The 25,708-nt window shown below is 39.7% G+C and overlaps 1 protein-coding gene across 3 annotated transcripts in view; it reads right to left on the reverse strand.

Moving 5' to 3' along the window:
• The window catches only part of LOC115050597 (RNA-binding motif, single-stranded-interacting protein 3), a 238,561-nt gene extending 213,500 nt beyond the window's left edge, over window positions 1-25,061 (reverse strand). For 2 of the 3 annotated variants that reach the window (XM_029513488.1, XM_029513486.1), the window contains exons 1-2: window positions 24,769-24,928; window positions 23,101-23,289 (exon numbers count right to left, since the gene is read on the reverse strand). In XM_029513488.1, coding sequence (XP_029369348.1) covers window positions 23,101-23,274 — 174 coding nt within the window. In that variant the 5' untranslated portion in view covers window positions 23,275-23,289; window positions 24,769-24,928. Of the gene's footprint in view, window positions 1-23,100; window positions 23,290-24,768; window positions 24,929-25,025 lie in introns of those variants that run through there. The other variant, XM_029513487.1, reaches the window with a different exon arrangement.
• Window positions 25,062-25,708: the final 647 nt, after the last annotated feature.

Here is a 25,708-nt window from a genome sequence, read left to right on the forward strand (position 1 = left end):
GGAGGCATGGGGAGATGAGTGAAAGAGGTAAAGATCCCAGTAGGAATAATGTCACAGAACAGCACATACTGCAGAGTGCCCTTGATGAAAGGGGTTATGATATGCAATTTTAATTCAAATTTTTGCTGCTGCTGTGTTTTCCAATTTGCATTATTAAATGTATTCTTAAAGAGTGCAGCTACCTTTGACATCCACCGAATGCATCGCGCCTGGCAAATAACTGAGAAAATAGTAAAAATAAGAATCACAAGGGCCATGGCAGAGTTACACGCATGAAAACCCCAAATTTCTCCTGATTTTTGTTGAGCCTTCATTTCTACCATTTACCTCTTTTCATTTGGTGAAAAGGTGGATTGCGAAAATAATAATAAATAAATAATAATAAAAATTAAAATGTAAAAAAAATTTATTGTCATCAAGCATTGCTCATTAACATTTAAAATTAAGAATAAAAAAATTGGGTTGGTTTTTTTTCGGCTTTTATTTAAGAGTCAGACTTGATGTATTTATTTCAGATTTCTACATATACTCCCCCATTCATATTAAATTGACTCTCTTCCTGTAAGAGCTTACAGGAAGGTAGTTTCTCTGGCTTATTATCCCTCCCAAATGGTCTATTTCAACAAAAAAAAAAAAAAAAACATGAAATTATGCCGGATGCTCACAAGCTGCCTTTTGATTGAGACTTTAATATTTGATGAAGCATTGGCTTTGAGCATGCCAACTGTGATGCAGGACAATGAGTAGATATTTTTATTTTTTTTTTTTTTTATTTCTCCCCCCCAAGAGGATCAGAGGGTCCAAAGTATAAATACAAAGTGATATGTTGCATCAAACAAGCTCAACTTGTTTTGTTCATTAACTGAGTGAACAGGTGAATAAGTGATTAATTAAATGAACAAATGACTCCGTGTTGTGGAAAGCCTCCAACACCTCCTGTCAGAGTAAGGTGTGTCACTGCCTCCCTCTGGTGCTAAAAGGAAGTACACACTTCAGTAAGAGGCAGAATGCCTGCATGACCGTATTTGCCTTTTTAACAGATCCCTGTCAAAATCAAACTGTTACCAAGTTTCATTTGATGAAGCATGATCAAGAATTTATCTTTTTACCAACCCAGTTAAATTAATTAACCAATAGTGTTCAGAGGAGAAAAGTGAAGCAGCTGCAGCAGATCAACTTAGCGTCTTGAGACTTTCTGGCAAACGGATGAACAGAGTCGAGCATCAATTTTAAAGAGTCCTTTTATAGAAGAGACTTATTATCGGGTAACTTGAGTCTGCTGACCAACAATCTGAGTAGAGAAACTGACCGTATCAACATCGCCTGTGTTCTCAGCATCTGATTTGTGATAATGTGGTAAAAGGATCCATTTAGCCAAAACACGCAGTACAGTAGGCTACCAAGGTGTGGCGTGATGACGCGAGTTGGATATCAAATGCACGAAGGAGGCAAAAGAGGTTACGTCAAAACAGGATACCAAAAATAGGTAATTACATTTGATGCAATCATCAATGTGGTATTGACGCAATAGATATGATGTTACTCAGTAGAACTGTCCAATTAACAGACTGGATAAGATTTACAAACGGGCAGTAATAGAGTAACGATTGAATGCAGTAATTACCGAAACTGTGTGCCAAAGCTATTTCTCTCAAGCCGAAAGAATGGGTGTAGTCGCGTCGTTTTCTGCTGTCAGGCTGTGTGTTTGATAACAAGGTCCTGACAAAATCCATTTCTTTTTTCTTGTCCTCTATCATCCTTCATAATCCACCTCCACCAGCCAACCCCTCCCATGTCTGTCACCCACTCGCGCCGTCTCCATAGACTCTCTAATGACATTTGGTCATTGTAAAGAGCCATGATGGTGCTGTTAACTGCGAGGAGGGAGGTGGTTGTCACGGTTACCTGATGCGGCATGGTGCTTGACCATCTGCCATGCAAAAGACAGCTCCCTGCTCGCTGCTGTAATTACAGAAAACCCCGAGCAGCCAGTGAGACCTGGCATGCACGAGGACAAGAGGTGCGGGTGAGTGGCAGAAAAAGAGAGAAATAACTGAGTGTGTCCAAGTGTGTGTCTGAAAGGAGGAAGAGCTGAGAGGGAATAAACTGAGGTATCAATTGTAGCGCAGGTTCAAACACAACTTGGACATTTCTGCGCAGCAAAAGGACGTTTCAAACTGATCCGAAACAGATCTCAGTATGTGAAGCCATTTCCAGCGCGCCTCCTTTCTTTGTTTCAACGCGTTGTCTTCCACAAACTAGAGGCCAAGTGCTTAAACTCTGCGTACACACGTGATGTGTGAAGCGTACATACGTCTTTTTCCACATAAGATTTTCAAATGTATAAAAATCCACGGGTGGTGAGAACATGCGTACCAGTATTGGGTCTGATTAGTGTGATGCTGTGAGTTAGAAAAAAAATGTATACATTTAGAGCTTTTTTCCTTCAGCACATTGTCTTAGGAGGTTATAGTTGAAAAAAACTTATGATTGTGGTTAACAACAGTTTTTTTTTGTTAGGAATGAATTTCATTCTACCTTGAGTAAACCTTACTTACAATGGATTATAAACATTATAATGATGGTGATCTTTATATAAATAAACCAATAAATGACCGCCATGAATAGTGATTATCATTCTATGTGATTGGTAAATGAGAATAACGTCCATTGTGTGTGTATGAGTGTGTGTGTGTGTGTGTAACCGACTAAAAGGTCATCAAAACAATACTATATAAAATCTATAGTTGTGCGTGATGGCCATCCTAAATCATACAACAGCCGCTTTAGCATTGCTGGAAGACATTCTGCAACATGGGAAAGAACCCATTTTCAGAGTCCACGCGGATTTTCTGGCCCATGATGATAACTGGCTAATGAGCCACCAGAGTTTAAGACTCAAAATAACGTGTACTATTCTCAATTTGATCAGCCATTGTTTCCCATTCACAGTTGGTAAAACTGTGCTTCACCTTCTTCAGGTACTTCTTAAACGATTCCACCATTCCTCCTCAAAACAAACCAAATGCTGACCCTTTATATTCCATCCGGGCAAGCAGACGTGTGTTTGAATCGATTCACAGTAAACGGTGGGCATGGGTTGACATGGGAGCAGACGTATGTGGGCTTTTAGAAATCTGACGAAAGGACTACCTATGTGGACACAGATGTCTAAACTTAAAAATGTTACACATCTGGAACCAGGAGTGAACTCAGTGTGGTGTAGCAATACAACTATGACGCACAAACTGAAGCCAGAATTTCAGTCCATAATATCTCAATTAGCAAAGTGACAGTGAGCAAAGGTAAATTTGACTGTTTGGTCAATTTGCTCTACACTCAGTGATGCCGTGCATACACACCATGCCACTCATACTGTGCAGGACAAAAGCTGTGCTGTATTTTAGTTCAGACTCAGTGTAAATATAAAGAGAGGGAGATAACTTAAAGCTCAACAGATATATGCTTATATAAGCAGGACATACGGTTTTTTGAACGCCTAAATGGTATCGGGTTTAAATTAAAAATATCGTACTACACAGCATGGAAAAAGCTTTGTTATTCTAACTATTACGAAATGTACATTTAGATTTAGGTGATTGTTCACGTGTCTATTATTTTCAATACATTTGTGAATAAATCACCAGATAAATAAAACCATTTGTACAATGCAGTCATGACTTTAACACAAGGCCCAGAAAAGATAGAGCTTTTTCATATTTCGTAGACGGAGTCATAACAGATGCAGAGAGACTGAACATTAGCCCTCTGATTAGTTCATCAGGCCGCCTGTGGAGCTAGGCTACAGTAAAAGCTAGCTTGCACTACTGTGCACAACAGTAGATAATGATGAGGAATGAAATGTATTTATTTTATTTCTTTATTCATTCCTTAAAGGCCAATATGAGACCAGTGAGACTCCCTTAACGAGGTTACTGCATTTATGGAATCATTTCTATTTATGATACTCCAGTGATGAAATAATGCAGCGGAATAAAAATGGATTTATATCAAGGTGATATTTTTTGGTTTTTAGAGGTTTTCATGATTCAGCTACAAGTTTGTTGCCCTTGGTTTATACACCACACCATTTCTTCTATGTGCCTGTTACTCAGAATATGGTATATTATTGGTTTGCATTCCTCTCGTCATACAGAAGGTACTAAGATACAATTCGTGGTCTTTTTAGAGGGTTTTTGGCAGACTGTTCATGTTGTTATAGCTACAGTTTAATGACAATCTAATTAAGATACAGTTTCAAAAATGGAGAACACATAGGGTTGATCATTTTGCCGTGAAGCCAGATGTGGCACAAAGCACACTATTTATTAAATCTTTATCAAGGATATGCACATATGACAAAAACAAGTGCAGCTCTGAGAATACTGCCTGCATGCTATATTCTCTACAGTTCTTACCGCCAACAGCACACCAGACTATTTGCCTCCATTTTCTCCAACTTTGTAAAAACAGACAGTCTTTGTGATCTGCTGCTCTGAATAAATGTCGCGAACGTAGTACACAAATCAGATGCTTACATATCAGTGTTTCTTCCAGTGCCACTGGGAGATGTAGATGGCGTGTTGATGCCGTATTTCTGATCCCTTTCTGTGAAGGGTGAAGCTATCAGAACAGTTACTCACTCGTGAAATCACACTGAACGTCACCTTCTGCCACAGGAACGCCGGCAGCACTTAATGATTTTGAGATTTACATAAGTATTTTTAAAGTAGTGCGATATTGCCCTTACCTACTCTGCTGCAGTCAAAAAAATAAATAAATAAATGATAACTTCAACATCCAACTAAAGTGTAATTTCTAATCATAATTTAAAAAAAAAAAAAAAAAAAAGGGGGGGGGGGTCAAATGGTTTTATTTGCTCATACCGAATGTTGCATGTGAAAAATCTCTCAAGACAAATAGCTCTTACAGTCAACATTCCTGTGCAGCCACCTTAATGAAACAAGTAGCAGGACAATGAGATTTCAGCTGTTGCTCGGCACCTTGCCTTTTTGTCTCTAATCCCCTGGCATCAGCACATAGTGAGGGTGAGTGGACTGGACACTTCGGAGCAAGGATCACAAACAATCCCTGTGGGGATGGTTACCAAGGGCAACAGCATAGGTCACACTCGAGTATCAATGTAGTGTGTTACGCAGCACAGGAAAAGAATTCGGTGAATAGCCAACTACTGCTGTTGTACTTTTTTATAATAAAGAGAAAAAAAAAGCAATTATGAACCAAATGTGGTTTAAATTGCTTGGTGATCCAATTAAAACTGAAGCCCTGCAGATAGCAGTGTGCTTCTCTTGAGGTAAAATTAACAGCATTAGGATTTCCTCCTCCCGACTGTCTCACACATAAGAACTTCCTTCTTTTTACCTTTTCATATTTTTCTTCCTGTGGGCATGTCCTGTTCTGAATGTCTGCAGAAAATAAATATGTGTATTTGGAGTTATTATCGCTCTCTAATTTACCGTAATGAAAGTGCTAGCCCGCGCTGGCGGATGAGCCATTTTAATTTAAGCATCGAATGCAGGCCTGCATATTAATGACCTTATTTGCATAAATCATGTCACTCCACTCGGGATTCCAATTAAACCCTTGATTAATTGCTCGGCTGACCCGTTAAATAGAATCCTTTAAGTGGTTCAACAGGCCACCACAGCCTGTTGACACACACATGCACGCGTGCACACGCCCGCACTGCAACACACCACCATAAGCTCACACATGATTTGCTTTGAATGAAATTAATCAGGAGAAAGGGATCTTCTAATTTTGAAATGTGAACCTCTTATGGAACGTGTGAGACCTGCAGGATGAATGCAGAGTTAAGGGCCCATCTAACAGAGTTAAAATTCAGTTTAGGAGAGAAACGCTTCGCTTGTCCAAGATAATGATATCACTTTCACTGATAATGATGAAAACAGCACCACAGAAGGCGTTTGCGATTGTGAGACGAGGCATTTTTCCTAATTATCTTTTGGCTTGTACTACAGAGTAGGAAAAACTATATTAGAAAATATAGTTTATATACACAGCAAGCAATAAAGTTTGGTTTACGCAGATTACTTTGCAACTCCTGTGGCTGCCTTTCTATTGCTTTCACTGCAGAGCCAGTCAGTAGGGGGTCAGAGGTACTGCTATTTCTATGTGCTCCTTATTCTCAACAGCTGCACTGTATTTGTGTCTGACAAACAAGTGAAAAATTAAGTCTTATTATGGGAGCTGCTGTTCAGGCAAAAATTTGGGGTTGTAAATAATGTTGAGGGGTTGGCAAAAGTCCACGCCATTTCAAAAAGCGCTGCTTTTACGAGTGATGTATACAGTAGTTATTAATGCACAGGAGACAGGATTCTAGGACCAGGACTCTAGTAGTTTATGATGGAGAACCGTGAAAAAATAATGATGTCTGCACAGACTCGCCAAGCAAACACACCAGTTACAAAACAGTGAACACCCGCTTTCATATCATTAAATGACATTAAATGACATGATATCCATCAGTTCCCTGCTGCGTATGAAATTACTGTTTACAGTTGTTCCCATGGCAGCAATGAGTACATGGGAGAGTTGTAAAGCAGGCCCTCTGTTGAATGTTGTAATCTCAGTTTGACAAATAGCCCTCCGTCTATTTTTCTTTTGCAATTCAACAAAATTTCTTTATACAGAAATTAAGAGTTTTTACAACCCTCTCAACTGCATCAACCTGAAATTAAAGGGACATAAAAATAAAAAGAGAGTAAACGTTATAGATTACTGTACAACATACAAGTTTAAGGTTTTCTGAATGTTTTAAGAGTGCAGTTAGTGCATCAGGCTGAGGTATGGGGTTAGGTAATGAGCCACACGGCTGTAACAGAGCTTTACATTCACCCAAGACTCTCTGAACTGGCCTCCAGCAGTCTGACTGACGGAGAGGGCTGCGTCTGTTTTCATAGGATCCATTTTTAGTTGAGTTTAATTGTTTTGTGTTCCAATATGACATGAAATTCCAATTTCATAGGCTATAATTGTTTTGAATTTTACTTATTATCAGTGTCAGAACAGTAAATCTAATATTATTTTCAGATTCTTGTTTTTGAAGACATTCCACTCTGGGGTAGGCTGTCTGCATTTCGTTGTTGAAAAGGATATAATCCTTTGTTGCAGCCCTGCTTATTGGTTATGAATTTCTTTTTTTTTTTTTTTTCAGCGAGCTCCAAGGTTAAACAACTCTTACATCTCTCAAATGACTCAAAAGTTGTCAAAAATCTTAATGTTATTTATAAAGGACAAACTAAGAAGGACAGGCACACGCAAAGACAAAAACAGACCCGGAGAGACAGACAGAGGGGTGTAAGATATAGTACATGTGGCTGGCTCCATGCTGTACCTGCCAGACTTGGCAAGGACAGGTGCTGTCATCTGACTCTCTCCCCCTCTCCTCTGTTTTTCTGGCTTACTGCCAGCCTGCCCGGGCAAATCGGATTAATATCTGCTCTGTCTATTACGTGGCTCTGCCCTTACATCACTGTCCTCTGCTGACTGCTGACTTTACTGAGAGGCCTTTGCAATGGACACAACATATGTGGAATTGCATGCACACCACTGCACACCAAGGCATGCCGGCAGCGCTATACTTGAGTTCACCATCTCTTAAAAAAAAAAAAAGGAAAAGTCTTGCACACTTCTACAAAACTCAATACATCAGTATAATGTTGCAGCCCATACTGAATTTCATCACCGCATGAATTCTCCATGACTTTCTCACATTTTAAAAGACACTGAGCTTCTCTCTGGATGCACCTGCGTGATAAGTTTTCCATGTGCAAGTTTTTCCTAATCTATGAATTTCACCAGGGTTCACGAAGCTGCCAAAGAGAAAATCATGGAGTGAGAGAAGTTGATGAAAGTGTGTGCTGCAATACAGACTTGACTTTTTGACTTCTGTCTGGGAGGATTAAATTCAAAATAAATCCAATTTGCATTCTCTGAGTGCAATTTTATTATTTCAGTTTTAATGTATTTAATTGAGAAATTTGAGGAACTGTCAAGAAATATTGGCTGCGAGTGTCATTCCTGTTGAAAATAATGGATTGTGTATAAATTTAAATATGATTAAAAAAAAATTATTTGATTTAAGAGCAGGGAATGAATACGTGCTTTGTTATTGTGATGTTTATTGTGTTTCTGCAACCGTGTCTGCATATCATTTTCACAGAAACAGTTTCTTGGCTTTGTTGGCACGTATTGAGTAAAACAAATATTTTTTAAGATACAGAATAGCAGCACACAGGGAAGAGGAAAAAATGTGTTACTTTGGAATTTGCTTTGCCTGGTCTTACAGTATCTCAATATCAAAAGCTCAACAAAAAAAATTGCCCACTCTTTAGTATTACAGCGTTATCAGTATACATACAGGAGCCTATATCTTGCCAGTTTTTTCTCTGGGAATTTTATCATGACAATAGTGCCGCCACCTCGGAGCCCTTTTGAGCTTCCCTCATTTCATTTCCATTTCTATTGCTCTCTGAGTTCAGTTACATTTGGCTGTGCATCACCATGGCAGCGGACACTGGCCCTCATGTCTGATTCAGACATCATCCAGAACATTTCAGCTCTGAGTGACTCATAATGAGTCCCACTCTCCACTGCTACAGCGCTGAAAATAGGCTCACTTTGCTCCGTAAGATTTCTCTGGGGAGAGCGACTGTGATCATCTCTCAAAGCACTTCTTTCATTCTGGAACAAACATATCCCAAAATAAAAAAGAGCTAGGAATGTTGGGATTCAGCCAAGTGGATGAAGGCCTTTCTTCCTGTAAACAGGATATGTACACAAGGACAGAGAAACGCACCACAAACACACATGCTGTTCACAAGAAGTCTTTTCTAAATGCACATGCAACCTAAAGTTTACACCAGTGAGGCCTTAAGATGTAAGCAGTTGTTTCAAAAAGCTCTATTGCTTAGCAGATATCCTCGCAGTGCAAATGGAATATTTGAATCACTCTGGAGAATTTAATTGTAAAGTATATTTCAAATTTCTCATGTCTTTGTATCTTTTATAGGAATTGAAAATAAGTCAGCAAATTCAACATATTTTATAGAGATGGAACAGATGAACCTACAGACAGTTACATCGCGCCAACAAATCAAGACAGAGCCTAGTGCGGTAGAATTGAAATTCATTTGCTCTGTATGCAGAATGCGTGTGTGTGTGTGTGTGTAATATGGGCTTCTGAGAGCCAGCCTCCAGGCCCACAGTTGTGCTAAATGAGAAGCTTCCTCTTTATTGTGAAGGGAGGGGAAGACGAGGGAGACACAAGGAGGGACAGATATTTCCCCGCCTGAAATTTGTAAATGAGATTTGCTAACCCTGGGCATGACATCCATTCTGGGACTTACATCTAGGGAAAACAGTCATTTCTCCATTTCCTCTATCTCTCAAATCTTTACACTCCAAGCAGATAGAGGCAGATTATTTAGAGCCCTGTCTGTGCTGGCCTGTCACTCATCCAGACCTGTGGTTCTTTTACCCTTTACACAGTTGCAGAGCGCTGCCACCAAATCTTTGGCTCAAAGAACCTGGAGGCAGAACTTTACAACACGGAAAAATTTTTGATATCAATTAAGATACTGCCTGATTACTTGTTTCAAATATTTTCTAGTGAGACAGCTTGTAGGCATACTTTGTGTTATTCCATGCAGCAAACTCTGACAGTCTAAGTAATATAATTAAAGACAGAAAGAAGAGGAGGGAGTTGATTCCAGTCCTGTGAGTGAAGATTATGATATTATTATCCCGGAAGTTAGTGTCATATTGTATCATTTTGCAATTGAGATAAATTGAGATAAATAATATTAAGTGTGTACAAGAGGACAAAACATATTATATATGTATAAAAATATAAAAGTCATTAACACTGGATATTTATTACTGGATACTGGAGATATTTTTCACACAATTTTTATTCTTCTAATCTATATTGATAGTCTTACTTTCGGTTTGAGGAGCAGGCCTGCTGCCTCTGTAGTTTGCATTTTTTATTGCATTTGTGTATATGCGAGCGAGCTCCCGTATTTTTGTTGTTTACCAAAGCAGTGGAGAATTATTGTTGTACAGCGTCTGTTTTTAATCACTGATTTGAACCACCAGCCTTATGAAGAAGTCACTGAAAAATTCATGAAACTCCTACCATTCATCACCATCCTCATGATGATAATCATCATGAAATTGTCACTTGATTTAGTTGCAGAAGATGTTTGGAAAGACATAACACTTTAACAACCCTTTTCCTCGTTAAGGCGCACTTAGTACTCACATCTAGCCTTTATTACTAAACATAACATCAAACAGTTTCTAACCATTACAGAGTTTATATCATTATATCCATCCTCTGCAATCATGACAAGCCTTCATATTACTATCAACCAGCAGCCTAAAATCCAGCTCCCCAAAGCAACAGCTTCATGATAAAACAGTTGAATCTGATCCAAACAGTACATACAGAATGAATTTGAGTATGGACAGAGCATTAGTGTTCAACAGAGATTTATCTATCTGTCCAATAAAGTCAGCCTATGTTCTAAAAATAGGCCCATTCAGTACAGAGCAGAAAGAGGATCTGCTCCAGGTCTCCTGGCACAATGGTCCATGCTCTCAATCCACCTTTCCGATGGGATTTGCTAACCCTCTGCACATGCGCCAGTGACCCAGTCCCCATGCGTTCTCCTTCAACGCCTGGCAAGGTCTCCAAAGGCCCCGACTAGCATCGTTACTTAAATCTGCTAGTGGCAAGGCAGAGCAGGAAGGAGCCATGTAATTATACACAAATATGCAAACAAAAAATTGAAAGATGGAGCAGCATTCTTGCCATTAATTTGAATAAAAAAGAGGTTTGTTCTGTATCATTAGTCTCTTACCTAAGGACACAAAAGCTTGTATTAATTAAATACATGTTGAGGGAAGATGTGCAAAAAGGAAAGGAGACTGAGGGTGTTGTTGATGAAGTTCACCTGGGTGAAGGCTGAATTCCTCAACTACTCAGTGTACTGCTGAACATTAGCAGTCAAAAAAAAAAAGAAAGAAAGGCAAACATCATGAAACCGCTGAGAATAATGGAGTTATTGGCAGGAAGAGCAGAGTGAGATCAGGAATAGACGGCAATCTGGATTAGTCAGATGATCTGGAGCTCTCGGTGCGGCCAGTGCAGGCATTGCATGGCACATGGACAAAAAGAGCCTGAGAGAAGAAATGTGTGCGCATACCCATGAGCGTATGTGTTGTCATTTGTTTTGCAATTGTACAAGCTGAAAGATCCATTGTGATATTTTAATGTTCAGAGAGAAAACCCTTGACAGGAGGACAATGGGATGTATATTGCCATGCACTCTAATCATGCACTGTGTAATGGCTCTTTGCTTTAATATCTACGAACTTAACAAAGAACTGGCACAAAGTCAAATATGTATTCTATCTCTTTCAGTACAACTGGCTCGCGTAACAACTAGAATAATAATACTTGAGAAATAACTTAATTACTGCTTGCTCTCCGCAGCACTCTAATTATAAGCTTTACAAAAGAGCAGCGGTAATGCACTTTTAAGTGTAATGGGAGTTTACCTAATTAGGCCTATCTGACACAGGCGCACACATATGCTCATTCACACACAAACTTACACACTGGTGAGAAAACTGTCATTCAGTAATTAGTCGTGGTGATGGAACCTTCTATTACCATTTCATTTACACACCATCACAGGGCACAGTCGGCTGACCTGTGTGCCTGCACACAGCCAAGCTTTCCCAGCAGCTTTGTTTTTGACACAACCCCTGCACAGCACAGTATGATGCATTAGCTGGTTCTCATTTTTATTTCCACAATCAGTTAAAAGCCAGTCCAGTATTTTATTATGATATACTCTGGTAACAAGTGTGTTATATCTCCATCGGCGGTGTTAATGAGTGGGCAAGTGGAGTCTAACTGCTGCAACTAATAGAGCTGGTCACACAGTCTAACAAGGTGTGAATATATGTATTACAGGCCCAAGGGAAAATAATGGAGGTGTTTGCTCTTATTATCACAGAGCTGGTGGGGTGTCCTAATGATGCCCCTGTGAGGTAGAAGAAAAACGGCCAATCAACCGTTCAATCTTAGATGGACTCCAAAGGACTGAGGTTAAAATTGGCTTTTGTTTTTCTTTCAACTGCCAAACATCCAAAATGAATCTGTGAACTACCTCATAAAGTGATTTTCACAGGTGCAAAAAAAAAATATATAATTTCCATGGCACCAAAGCTCACGAAGAGGGGCACACAGAAGAGCACTGGCCGACCAGCCCAGAAATCCTCACTCACATTGCTAGTGGGATCTGAGGAACATTACACACCCCCTCTCTCTTTCAGATGAAAGTGAAGAGACTGGACAGACTCCGAATGTTTGAAGACACGTGGCTGTCCACAACCTTCCCAGGACATAAAATGCAGATACCACTTTGAGGCAGCAGATCCACATCAAATCAATGTGCAATCGACCTATCTTGGAATTCACGAGACAGCTGTCACCCTGTCTCTCACTGCAGAGACTCCGATCTGGAGCGCTTCAAACATCTCAAAAGAATTTCCTGAGTTACATGAAATAGTTCAGCCGATAAAATTTAAGTTTCAATATAACCCACCTCTGTCTTTCCTTCCATCAGCGGGTTGGTTACGTGACATTTAAATGTCAGTATCATTTGATTAATTTCCATTCTTGGTGGCAACGTCAGTGTGCCAGACAAAGGCAGTGTCTGATCCATTTTCAAGCCTGGTCGAGAGGAGGCTCATGACTGAGTTTCCTGCACGGGTTGACCTATAACCATACACCTCAGACACATGAACAATAAATCTGTAAAACGACAACTAAATAACTACAACGTAACGTAATTTAAAATACATGTCAAATGGCACTGTTTATAATCTAAAATTAAGAGGTATGGCAATAAAAAGTAAGAATTTTTAATTCACAAATGTTAAATTGATTAAATGTTATACTATTAAAGGGAAGTAGCATTAATGAGCTCGTTTGAGGCTAAAATAAAACTTACTAGATCCAAAATGAATCTTTTCTTAGGTGTATTTCTTCACTCTATTGAAATGATGAAATGATGCTCCAAAGTAAATGGAGCATCATTTCTTGATTATCATAACTTAAAAGAATCTTTTCAAAGGTTCGCCTGAGCCAATATTGGTGTTTTGAACATCTATCGACAAATCCCACCCAAACTTAAGCGGTATCATTGTCACTGCTGTAACTCTTATCTGCTTTTTTATTCATGCCGATTCATTTTGACTGTGGATATTGTTAGATAAAGTCAAACCAGTTCTCGCACAAATATCTCACCAACAACACTTCTCTCTAAAGTCATAGCCATGTGTTTTCTATCATTACTTCCTGTTAAATGTTGTAAGTGTTGTGTAAAATGGGGTAGATGTGCAATTTTCCACCACGCAATAGATATTATAGTACACATTTAATAAATTACCATCTTTATGTCTTCCAGTTTCTATTTTGGTTTTCCATTTGTTTGGGATTATATGAAGCAGCATAAAATTTCAATAAAACACCCAAGCAGCAAGAAATAGAAAAAAAAAAAAAAAAACGATATTGCTTTTGCTTCCTCAAGATGTTATGAAGACCGCTAGCCAAGTCCCATCTAAATATTGGAAAATATTGACACTAAGGGCCTGATTATAATTAATCAGACGACATTTCTGAGTGGAAACAGATTGTCCAAATGGAAATGTTTGAGTGTATGTGTCATGACTACACAGTGTAGCATCTGTCCAAGCAGACAGAAGAGCTGAGGTCATCCCCATTTGAATGTCCTCATCTAGAAATCGTCCTACAAAACGTAGTTTTGTCAGGACATGTTCATTCTTAGTGCATTATACACTATACAAAGTCAAGGTCTTTTAACGAGTAAACACTTTCCCGCCTGAGTATTGATTTTCTTGCTCATAATATTGTGCCATCTATGCATAAATATGCCCACACAGACAGTACTTTCATGATAAATGAGCGCAAGTATGATATGCAAGTATAAGTGATATGGTGGCACAATAACTCAGATATAACAAGGAGTATTGAAATCATTTCCATATGCTCGAAAAACAATAAAATGGCATTTGCAGCTGTCACTAATTTCAATACTGACTGAAGCTTGATTTGAGCAAAACCCAGACACAAAGTGGAGGAAACAGACAGTAAATTTTTGTGGGCAAATCAAACGCACCAACAGTTTGATAGCATAAGTAATAAAAAAAAATAATAACAACTAAGCACTGAACCTTTTCTCCAACATTGTGAAATTGGTTGCTACAGACAGCCATCCAAAGTTCCTTGTACTCACATCTTTGTTTGTTATGATAGATGAAAGGATTTTGTATGAGCTAAATGTATTTTCATAACTGGCATATTAATAAAACAGCAATGACTTCATTAATGAAATATCTATTAAGGGTTAAAAAAAAAAAAAAATTAACAGAAATATTGTCCACAGAACATTATTTTCTGTTTTTGAGTCCTGAAACTGGCTTATGTAAAATACTTATTCTCATCAACGTTGTAAAAATTAGTTTTTCCTCTCATTCTTTCTAGTTTTAACATAGTTGGTGCATCCGATCAGTGGATTAAAGGCCTCTACCTTGATGAGGGTTTATCAGTGCTTACATTTAGAGGATAAATAGAGGATAAGTTGGATTGTTTTGCATTATGTTTGTAATGCAAGCACAGAAAGATAATTTACTCTTGGAAATAGAAAAGAGGGCGCGAATTACTGTGGGCCCCTTAGCTGTACCCACTATCTAACAAGACTGAAGACAAATAAATGGCCACAGAAAAAAAAAAAAAAAAAAAAAACAACAACAAGCTACAAGATTTTGGATCTAGCAGAACATGTAACCAAATGACATCCCCTTTGAAGCTGTGATAGTCAAGCTGCATATTATGTTTCTGTAATCGTAGCACAAACAATCGCCTATTAAACATGTTGTATATTTCATAGCCACAGGATGAGCAGTCTGTACCCAGAAGTTAGGGATTTTAACATATTTTCTGGCAAGATATACAGCTCTTGAGAGTTCCACTATGTGAAAACCAAGATGGAGTATTGTTAATCTTGCACATTTGGCAATTCTGCACTTCAAGTCTGCCTTGACCTTTGCATTGCTGCCAAGTCATCACAAACTGAGACAAGTGAACAGTTCCCAGCCTTGACACCGAGGCACACACCAACCCCTAACAACAGACATGCATTGGCTTCAGAGTGGCACACACATTGCTCACATCCACAGGGTGCACAATTCATTAAAAAATGAAAATGCAAAGGGCTGAATTTTTTTAATCACAGCAGAGAATTTTCCAGATGGCCTTCTAAACAGGGAGCTCTCATGCTTATGTTCCCATGCCAAATTGCTGGCCCAAAAATCGGGCTGCACGTCCAACATATGAACCAACTAAATGCATAACAGCAGCAGCCCTGCCCTTTTATTCATGTAGTTTATAGCTTTAAAAATTATCTTAAAAGACAGCATCTTAAATTCCTTTTTAAAATTTAAAATTGTATAGCCTTGAATATCCTTCGACGCTAACACATAAACACATGTACAACAGCAGCCCTGAACAACACCTGTCAACCACAAAGCCGCCGAATGCTGTTTATTTGCCGTTTGAGAGTGTAAAGGTGGTAGGTCAAAGGGATAGGATGTTGAAGTCAGGCAGAGCTGGAATCATGACTGGTGACTCTGCTGAGTGCAATGAGCCCCTTAGGTCATCTGTGTCGAGGAGGGATTAGGAGCAGTCGGTGATCCCATCAAAGCAATGTGTCACCAGCACCGTGTCTTACCACTGAGCCACACACTTGAGCGAGCACTGATCCCCTTAACTGACTCTCAGCGGGCCCGGCAACTAAGGCAAGCTGACAGCAGGGCTATTTTCAGGCAGAAATCACCCCTGTTTGGACAGGGCCACAGATAGAGATGTTTGGGGCCCATGCCATCGCTCTCCATTAAAGAGGATGAAAAACACAGTGAGGAGCCCACTTTGCCACTTTGCAGCAGAGAGCAACCTTTAGCTTGCGACAGCTCCCAGAAACAGATGAGGGATAAATGTGTTGTGACAGCAGCTAATAAGGTCTCTGTGATCTGCTGGTAGTGTGTCATTGGGTGTGTGTATGTGTATGTGTGTGGCTGTGTGAACACGTGAGCGCCCATGTTTGTACTAAGAGTGTGCTTTGAACAGGGGAGTAAAATACACCGATGAGAGCTAAATAGAGCCACTAAGAGAGTTTGTGTCATGATCCATGACTACATGATAAATATTTGAAATGCTTGATCATCTTCAATACTTTTTATGACAGATTAAAGGACCAACGGACTAAAATAGAAACCAGGAACACAAATAAGTCGCTACAAATAACCAGTGCCACTGAGCACCATTTCCAAAAACCATCTATACTGTTGTTGCTATTGTAACTAGAGAAACGTACATAATTATATTTTTCTGAAAACAGGCACCTGAATAAAAAGGCTGGCGTGCTTAAGTGCACAGTAGGCAAACAAGCAGCGATCATAAATAGACCACAGGGTTCAGAAATGAATCTGTAATGCTCTTTCATCTTCTCACTAATGATCATCCGTTCCTAATACATGAGATCATGGACTAAGTCTTAACCCTGGTCACCAAACCAGGAGCTAACCCAATTACCGCCTCTCTGCTCACTCCAGAGAGAATACATTTACCTCATCTCGCCAGACAGGAATACAGTACATTTCATTCAGGCTGACACAGGTGCACCGTCCTATTCATACATCATCAGTCATGTGGTGGGCTCTCTGGGCTTTGTCATGGGTAGCTAGTAACAGCCATGTCAGATGTGCCAGCATTGGCTGATACGCTGATGTAATTGCTCCTCAACACCTCAACTCGTGGCTGGATATTTTAGTAGTGTTTCTGCAGGGCTTCATATGACAGTTTTGCACAATTAGCAACAAGCCATTTGTTAAAATGCGGTCTTGGTTTGGGTGTCTGCTCATGAGTTGCAGCATCAGTATGTTTCTGAAACTGGATAATGAAATAGTCTCATGACAGTGAATTGAGCTGACTGTAATTAATACATAAATAGCAGATTCTTTGTTCTGTCACTGTGGGAAAATAAAAGTTCCTCACTAGGCCTTGAAAGTGACACATTGAGCCAGCAAACATAAGGAGCACTGATAAAACAAAGCTGCTCGATGAAACCATCAGAACTTTTGTCATATTTACATTTGTGCTTTTCCTACTGGGTAAAAATTCTTTTGAATAACAATTTTAATCATCTTCATCATTTGTCATAAAAAGCTATTTTGTTCAGCAGATCAGTACAGCTGAATTGGGAATTCTAATCTGTGTTACAAACTGATGTAAAGAATTAATAAATAAATACATTTTCTTACGTCAAATCAATCGACTTTCCAATGTAGGAAAAGCACTGATGTTACATTAGATACATTAAAGGAAGATGAGTTTCATCTACCTGTGCCAAAAAGTCAAAATTAAATGTGGCTATTACTGATGTTCGAACCTGATAGCTTCACCTGTTTGATGAGTCTCCCTATCTCTTCTGAATAACGTCTTTTTCTAAACTTCATTTGGGGTTCACTCATTTTTTCATGATGAGAGCGAATTTATGCTGCTTAAATGCTAAGATAAATATTTTACCAACTTTCCTGGTTGTAGGGCATCTGGTTTAGACGATAACTGAACAAAAAAAAATTACTCTGATTAGATTTTACAGCATATATGTTAATACAAACTGGATTGGTTTTATTCATTTAAAAATGAATGTAGCAAAACTCACTGTATTTTTTTTTTTTTTTAATCAAAACAATCAAAGTGGAACTGTTACTTGCTGAATGCCAGTAGCTTTAAAAAATAAGCCTCTAATAATGCTCAGGATAGCATTATTGTAATGAGATTATCACATAAGCTACACACATTCATCTGTATTGTATCTGTCTGCATCCTTGTGCCGCTGCAGTCAAGTCACATCTCACCTCACTGCAAAGCAGCCGTCTCTAACGGTATTTTCTTTGGCATAGTGTAGCGCATGGCAGTGCTGTCAAAGGATTAAGACATCACAGCATATCTAAAACTATTACATTTACCATTTATTTTACTTCCTTGACACAGCTGAGCAGACAAGCCATTAATTTCCTCAATATAGTGCAGTAGTAAGGAGTTTTTAAAGGCCCCTACTATTGTGGTGCTTTTGAACTGCCATGCTGGGCACACAGTGAAATCATTTGGTTATAACAGGTTCAATTTGTTGCAGTAAAGGAGGGGAAGTCGTTTATGTGTGTAAATGTAGAGGATTTGACAATGTGGCAGTTTTCAATTTGTCTGCTTGTGAAGAGTCCATTGTAAATTTGCTGTTTAATGTCCATATTACAGTCATTTGCACATTGTGCCGTTTTCACAATCAGGCGTTCTGGCATATTGATTAACCTACGCTTTAGGAAACCTGCAGAGGCTTGGGCCAGACTCCTGGGCTGCTTCCTCCAAAACCCATCAGCCCACCTCCACTAGCCATTCATATCCGGAGGAGTGGTGTAGGATCAATGGCATGCCGGGATGCTATTAGAGCTGAGGCAGCTAGGCAGACAGGACTTCAAAAGCAAAATGTGGGAGGGGAAATAACACAAGGTAATTATCTAGGCCTGCTAGCTACCACCGAGGCAATCTGTAGAGTGCAGGGCAGGTGGGGGGGGTGGTGGCTCCGGATGTCTGTCCATATTTAACTCAACTCACTGCACTCCGCTGTCACTACAGTTATGTTAATGGAAAAGACAAAACTTTCCCTGGAAGACATTTTTTTATATATCTTATGTTATCTGACATCTTTATTCAGATTGTGTTCAACTTGCTGCAAATACCAGATCAATTCTTATATAAAGTTGGGCAAGAATATTCTGAGACAGTTAAACTTCTGATGCGTAAAATGCCAATCAATTGTTTGAAGAGTTCGCAGAGTTAAAAACAAAAGAAAGAAAAGTAATAATAATAGAGTGAAAACCATCCAAAGCTGTCACACTTCTCCTAATGCCAAGCAAGGTGAGAGGCCATCTGTTTCTCCAGTTAACTTTTAAGTCATGAGCGTGAATCCATCAAGCAAGTGCTCCAAGAGCATCTGGACAAGTCATCACAAAGTCAAGAAAGTTCCACTCATCTCTCTGCAGCTTACACAAGTTGGTTTTATTGGTTAACAAACATGAAATTCACTCTAATACAAGCTAAGTAACATCTGCACAGATTTAAATTTTCTGATTGTTAATTTGGAAATGCACACGCAATCTCCAGTCAGAACAATTTAATATAATTTGCTTCCTCTGTTACTGAATGCTTCTCATTTGAGTAATCAAAAATAACTGCAATAATCACTGGTACAACTATTCCACTCCACGCCTAAAAGCTCAATCCCTAATGACTCAATTATCATGGAAAGAAAACAGAAATTACCACAGCAAAGAATGTATACGTCTTTCTTATATCCACATATGAGATGAAGTAATCCGTCTATAGTAATATCTTACACAACCAAATATTTCTCACACTCACATACTCCTAAAACAGAGAACAATGGTAAAATGTGCTAGGTCAGCAAGTTAACTCTTACACATAGACTTTGTGCTCACCAACTTATTTCTGCCTCTCGTGCAGATAATGAGTTAAAGGTCAGTAGGCTGTTATGACACCAATTAGGGCAATATTTTAAATCACCACTGTAACTCATCATCATTGGTGGCCAGCTGATGCTTTGAGATTTCACAAAGAATAATGAGCACAAACCAATACATGGAAGCGTAATGCCTCAGGGTGGTTTAGAGGTCATGTATTGAATTTCAGTTATTGTCACAGATCAACACAAGGCAGGGTCAGGGTATAGCCCAGTGTCAGAGGCCATGTTAAGGTTAAGGTGCAGGGGCAGGGTCAACACCTTCAGCTCAACCCTTGACACGAAAACTTTACCTGATTAAGGATTCCTTTATGAAACAAATGCCCGCTGATCTGTGCAAACTTGCCAGTGGTCAGTGGTCCCATAACCTCTGAAAGAAGCTGCAACATAATGGGTGCACGTACGTGTACACATAAGTTATATCGTCTTAAGGACTTAAACATATTACAGCATTTCTGACTGCAATATGAAATATATATTGTCATACACTATGTGGCCCATGGACATCTGTGAATTTAGAAGAGTCCAGGGCTAGAGAATTAAATAAAATTACAGACTACTGGCTGATGTAAGCTGTGACAGTCCGGTCATCCACTATCACCACAAATGGAAGAGAGATGATGCTGATGCTCGCCCCTTTCTTTGTGTGGTGTTAGAACAGCACAATATGTATGGGAGCTCCCAATGGAATACTAAAATAAGAATAACACATACAATATTGTAAAAGACCAGGCTGTAGTTTTTATTCTTTTTTTCTATTTATCCTTTCATCATAAATATGCAGCATCACTGATGCACCCACAGTCCTATCAGTACAGAAAATCATGTGGTATGATGTGAAAAAAAGATACAGTGACCTTTTTTCACCCCCCTACCACTGTCCTGTTTCACAAGACTGAAACCCCCACTGCACAACCACAGTTAGCAGATAACATCACAACCAGGAACACTTGAGGATTAAGTGTTCACAGAAGTGTAATTCATCAGTACACTGCTGACAGTAAAACGCATTTTAAACCCAGTTGTTTTTTTTTTTGCTCCTTAGTATCCAGATTCTGGACAGTCTGGGGATTAGAAGGGGCAAATTTACTTTCACCAGCTAACTTTGTTAACCTTTATGCACCAGCTGACTGTACTGTGGACGACCTCAAGTGCCACAGCAGCTCTGAGTTTGAGCCCACAGGTCAGATTGCACCGCCTCATTCTCAATGATTTATCGCTAATAAACAAGCGGGCAAGCCACAGGCAACTACCCTTTTACAACAAGAGCACTGGTCCACTTCCACCGATGACACCTTGATGAATAAACTGTCCAGACTAATCAATGACACCGCAGCAGCAGCAACCAACCTGCCAACGGCCGTCAGAGGCAAACACACTCCCAGGGCCACCTTCAGTGAGCTGCGGCAGGTGTTGACTCAACTGCAAATCAACCAACAAACAAGGAGGAAAAAAAAACAAAAAAAACACACACACACACAGAGATTCAATGACAGGGGTCTGACCTTTATGTCCATTGTACACTTTCCTCTACCACTTAGTGACACCCACTGTTGGATTAAAAAACACATTTGTTGCTTTTGATGTTGTCACTGTGAGCCACTTAGAAAACCTCTGCTCTCTGAAATTGGAGGCGTTGATGCCTTTAGGCCTCATTGGCTCACACCACAGCACTACCAAAGTCAGACAAATGTCTGTGTTCAATATAAACACTGTGCACTTTTTTGTGATGGCCACAATATCACTGCAACTTTTACTACTGCTCCGAACTTGTAGCAGTAAATCATTTGAGAACATCCCTTTTATGAGCTCAAAATCTTCTTGATCCTTATTTTATGTATCAGTAGATAATTCTTGTAACTTGTCCACGTGAGGTTTCAAACGCATAACTCCAAGTCATAAAGCAAATAATCGGAACAAACTGCAGAAAGGCAAACAGGAAATCATACTTGAGTGTGTGTGCATTTGTATGAGACAATTATCCCTTGGAGAGAAGGCAATCATTTCTACAAAGTTGAGGAAAATTGCGTATTGCATTTCCCAACAAAATGGCTGTGATAAGGGACCAGTCTGAATAGGCAAGAATGTCAGTTTTACCAGACAGCACGAGTTAAACAAATAAATATATAAATGTGCAGCAGATGCTTAAAATGTTCTCCATTTCATTGTCACAACAAATATTATGAGACAGTGTCAGTAGGTATATCCAAATTTGTGGCTGGTTGTTGCTCACAGCTGCTGAGGTACATGAAGAATAGTTCCCATGAGCTCAAAAACCACAGCACGTTCATCTTGTATGTATTCTAATTATGGAAGTCTTTTCTTTTTTTAAATACACGAGCCTGCTGACACAAATGCCCCATTTCATGAATGAATCAAACTTTTTGATCACTCGATAAAAAAAAAAATCTGTAAAAACAGGCGTCAGGAATAGATATAGGATATGTGGCACAGAGATCTCCTGCCTAGACAATTGGATTTCTTTTCATGTTTTTAATATATTGCTTATGACGTAATTTTACCTAGCCCGAGAGGTAAACCTTTAAGGGTTGCATCAATTACCGTTTTCTTAAACCTGCCTCAAATGACTCAAAATTGATACAGTAAGTCATGACAAGCATCCCATTTAAAGCTGCCAGCAGCAGTCAGTCCTGTCCTCTGGTGAATGTTTTCGTATATCGGCTTTGTTTATTCTGCTGCTATCTCTTCTCTGCTCCAAGGCCTACAGAGCCTCTCAGGCTGATTGACGGAAAGAGGTTCTGGCTCCTGCCAGAGAAGCATGACTGACATCCTTGTGATGAAAAAGAGCCAATGAGGATTTTACTGTCACTCTTGGACATGCAGAGGGGTCCAAGATGGCAGAGGGTTGATCTGTCTGAAAATAAGCGTTTACTCATAGAGTCTGCTCAAGCCGCTTAGGTCTGCATGTAATAATACTCAAACCTATACATGCACATCTTACCTGTGGTTGTACTACATGCTGGCGGTTGTCATGGCAACATAGCAACACATTACCTACTTCCTTTGAAACCACTAAAACCAAAGACCAAGGTGCCTCAAGTTTCACTTTCCTGCAATAATGCTGATAAGCAAACATGCCTATTCAACACTAGATAACCTTTCCTGTCAGCGTTGTTAACTTGTATGGGTAAAACGTATGACATCACTTCGCACCACAAAACATCCAAACTTGCATTGCAACTTTTCATTTTCAGCATAATTATTTCAGCAAAGATGAAATAATTAATGGATGGGTACGAGTCTGTCTATGTTAAAGTGCAGGGCAGATGGGTAGGATCTCATCATTTATCACACACAAAAAGCAGCTGCAGATGTACACAACTGGGAGTCTGCGACTTACTTTTTTGTCATCCTTCTGGCTTGCTGGCTGTGCATCCTTGCTGTTGTTGTCAGAGGAAGGCCTGCCGCCGGCATCCGTCTGTCCGTCATCATGTTCATTCTGCTGATTGGCCCCTGACCGAGGAGAGACCAGAGGGCCAGCCTCCGCCTGCTGAATGCCACTCTGGACCTCCATCGTCCTCTGCAGTGCCTGGAAAAGGTAGCGTGAGAGGGAGAATATCTCAGAAAAGAAATGGATGCATTTATAAGGTGAACCACACAGGAGTCGGAGATTTGTTCTCACACCAGTCATGCTCAAACACACACTGATCTGGTGCTTGCTTTCAACTGAGGTGCTGATCAGTGCAGAAGACAATAATTATAAAATCTTGGCCTGGAGGAAAATATCTGCCATGTGTGGAATTATAGAAATAGAACTGTTAATCTACAAATATGTATATATGTCATTTTAATCATGACAATGTGACGTTCTACTTATCTTATACATTACAGAGTTAATTTGCATATTTGTTTTACTTTGCCATTTCTTAGCACTCCGTATCAAGCTCTCTGGAATAAATATGTTTGTGTGCTTAAGGTCACTTAAGACAACAGAATCAATAATCAGCTGTTAAAGAAGTTCTGCACAATGAGTAGGTCGTAATTTTAAAAAGAGTATTTATAGCGGGAGTATTTTTGATCTATCAAAGCTGTAATTGCAGCCATCACTAAGTACCTTTCACTGCAATTGTATTTAGCTGAGATGGCTACAGGTTCCTGCTGGCTCAGGTGTCTTGATGAAACTGAGCCACTCACCCATTTTCTTCTGCAAGCAAGGTTTATGTGGAAATCTGTGGTTGTATGAGTGTCCATTTTTTTCTGACCCCAAAGACTACCTGACTGCACAAAAAAAAAAAATAATCTGAAGTGTTGTTTGGGAGAAAGAGTCATTGCATTATAATCAGCAAAAGCTTTGTGATGTTTTCGAGTCTCCAAACAATACAGCAGAAACGAGGAGACAAAAAAAAAAATCAGCTCGTCTGAAGGGAAACAAACAAACAACAAAAACCAGCCATGTGAAATCAGCAGTCAGGAAGATGTTTAGCACCAAGCGGCTTCATTCCTCATTCAGGGGGCATCAATAAGTTATGAGGTCAGCTGCCTCATAAATACACATCCTGGAGGACCTTTTAGACAACATTTCTCCATTTCGGCGTTTTGATAGCAGAGACGGGCGCGTGGTGCTCACGCGCGCCTGTTAACCTTTCCTAATTAACCCCTGTGACGTAAGGTGTGACGTAGGCGCCACGCGCATGATCACCTAATTGGAAAGAGTGGCTTTAAAATGAGCCAGTAAGTGAAACTAGCAGAGAGTAACTTCGAGCGCCGTTAGCTAGGGGGGGGGGTTAACGCTGCAATTTAGGGTTTAGTTTTTAAAGAAACCTTCAAAGTTGGCTCCTTCCTGAGTCGCTATAAAGCATCCGCCTTCTTTGCCCCTGCACTTCACGCCAAGAGGCGAACGAAGGTGCAAATGAGACGTGTTAGACTCAACAACTCCGGCAGCGCATCGCCGGCACCGGCTTCGAGCGACTCCTGAGCATTATGCGGAGGACATGTCGCCGCTGTCTGGGCTTGTAGCAAAAAAAAAACAAACAAACAAACAAACAAACAAACAACAACAGAACAATACCTCAGTCCCTCCTCGGCTCCTCGTTATGTCAGAAGCACGGAGGAAGACGCGGTACAGCAACTTGCTTTACATCTCTGTTGTTGCTCTGACGCGGAAAGCCACAGCGGTCTGGGGCAGGGCGACATTCATTGAGTTGTCTGAGAAGTTAGTCCGTCACAAAATAATAATAATAATAATAATAATTTAAATATATATATATAAATAGGTTTAAAAAAAAAAAACTAGCGGAGGGCTCGTGGTGTCAAAGCCGCACAGACCTGCTGCTGCTGCCGCTGTCACGGCGGGCGCGTCCCCGCGAGCTGTCACCGATCGCGCCCTCCTTCCTCCCGGTTACAGCCGGCCGAGTCACAAATGCTGCCTTCAGGTGCTCCTCCGCAGAGTCTGCGTCCTTTCACACACGGCTGCTCTGAGTGAGTTACACTCTTGCTGACAAGGAGACGAATCAGCATTTTAAATGTCTTCTTTTTTTTTTCTTTTATCCCACAAAATTCATTCATTTCTCTAACACTGTTAATGTTGAAATTATGGAGTGTGAACTTTTACTTTTATGTGTCCCTGAAATAAAAAGACAGATAAATAATTACACTTGTATTGAAAGAGAATTCACACAACTGGAATAATATGATTTCTGACCTTTTTTTTAAGAGTACTGACTCTTTCCTGCTTAAACTAGCCTGTCTTTATCACGATTTCATGTTGGCTATGTGATACCATAATAGTAAAGATAAATTTTTACTTCCAATTAAAGTAAATACCTAAACCTTAAAGCTAAATAAAAACAAAGAGAGACGACTGATTAATATAATTAACCAACAGTATCACCCTGACTTCTCAATATTTCCTACAGTTAGTGAAAGCAGCAAAGGGAGGGGCTGACTTTCCAGTTGACAGAGAGGTGAAGCATGGTCAGGTTGAGGCTGAGGAGCCAGTGAAAGTATAA

Source organism: Echeneis naucrates, chromosome 11 (assembly GCF_900963305.1).
Source record: "Echeneis naucrates chromosome 11, fEcheNa1.1, whole genome shotgun sequence".
In the NCBI taxonomy this organism is placed as follows: domain Eukaryota; kingdom Metazoa; phylum Chordata; class Actinopteri; order Carangiformes; family Echeneidae; genus Echeneis; species Echeneis naucrates.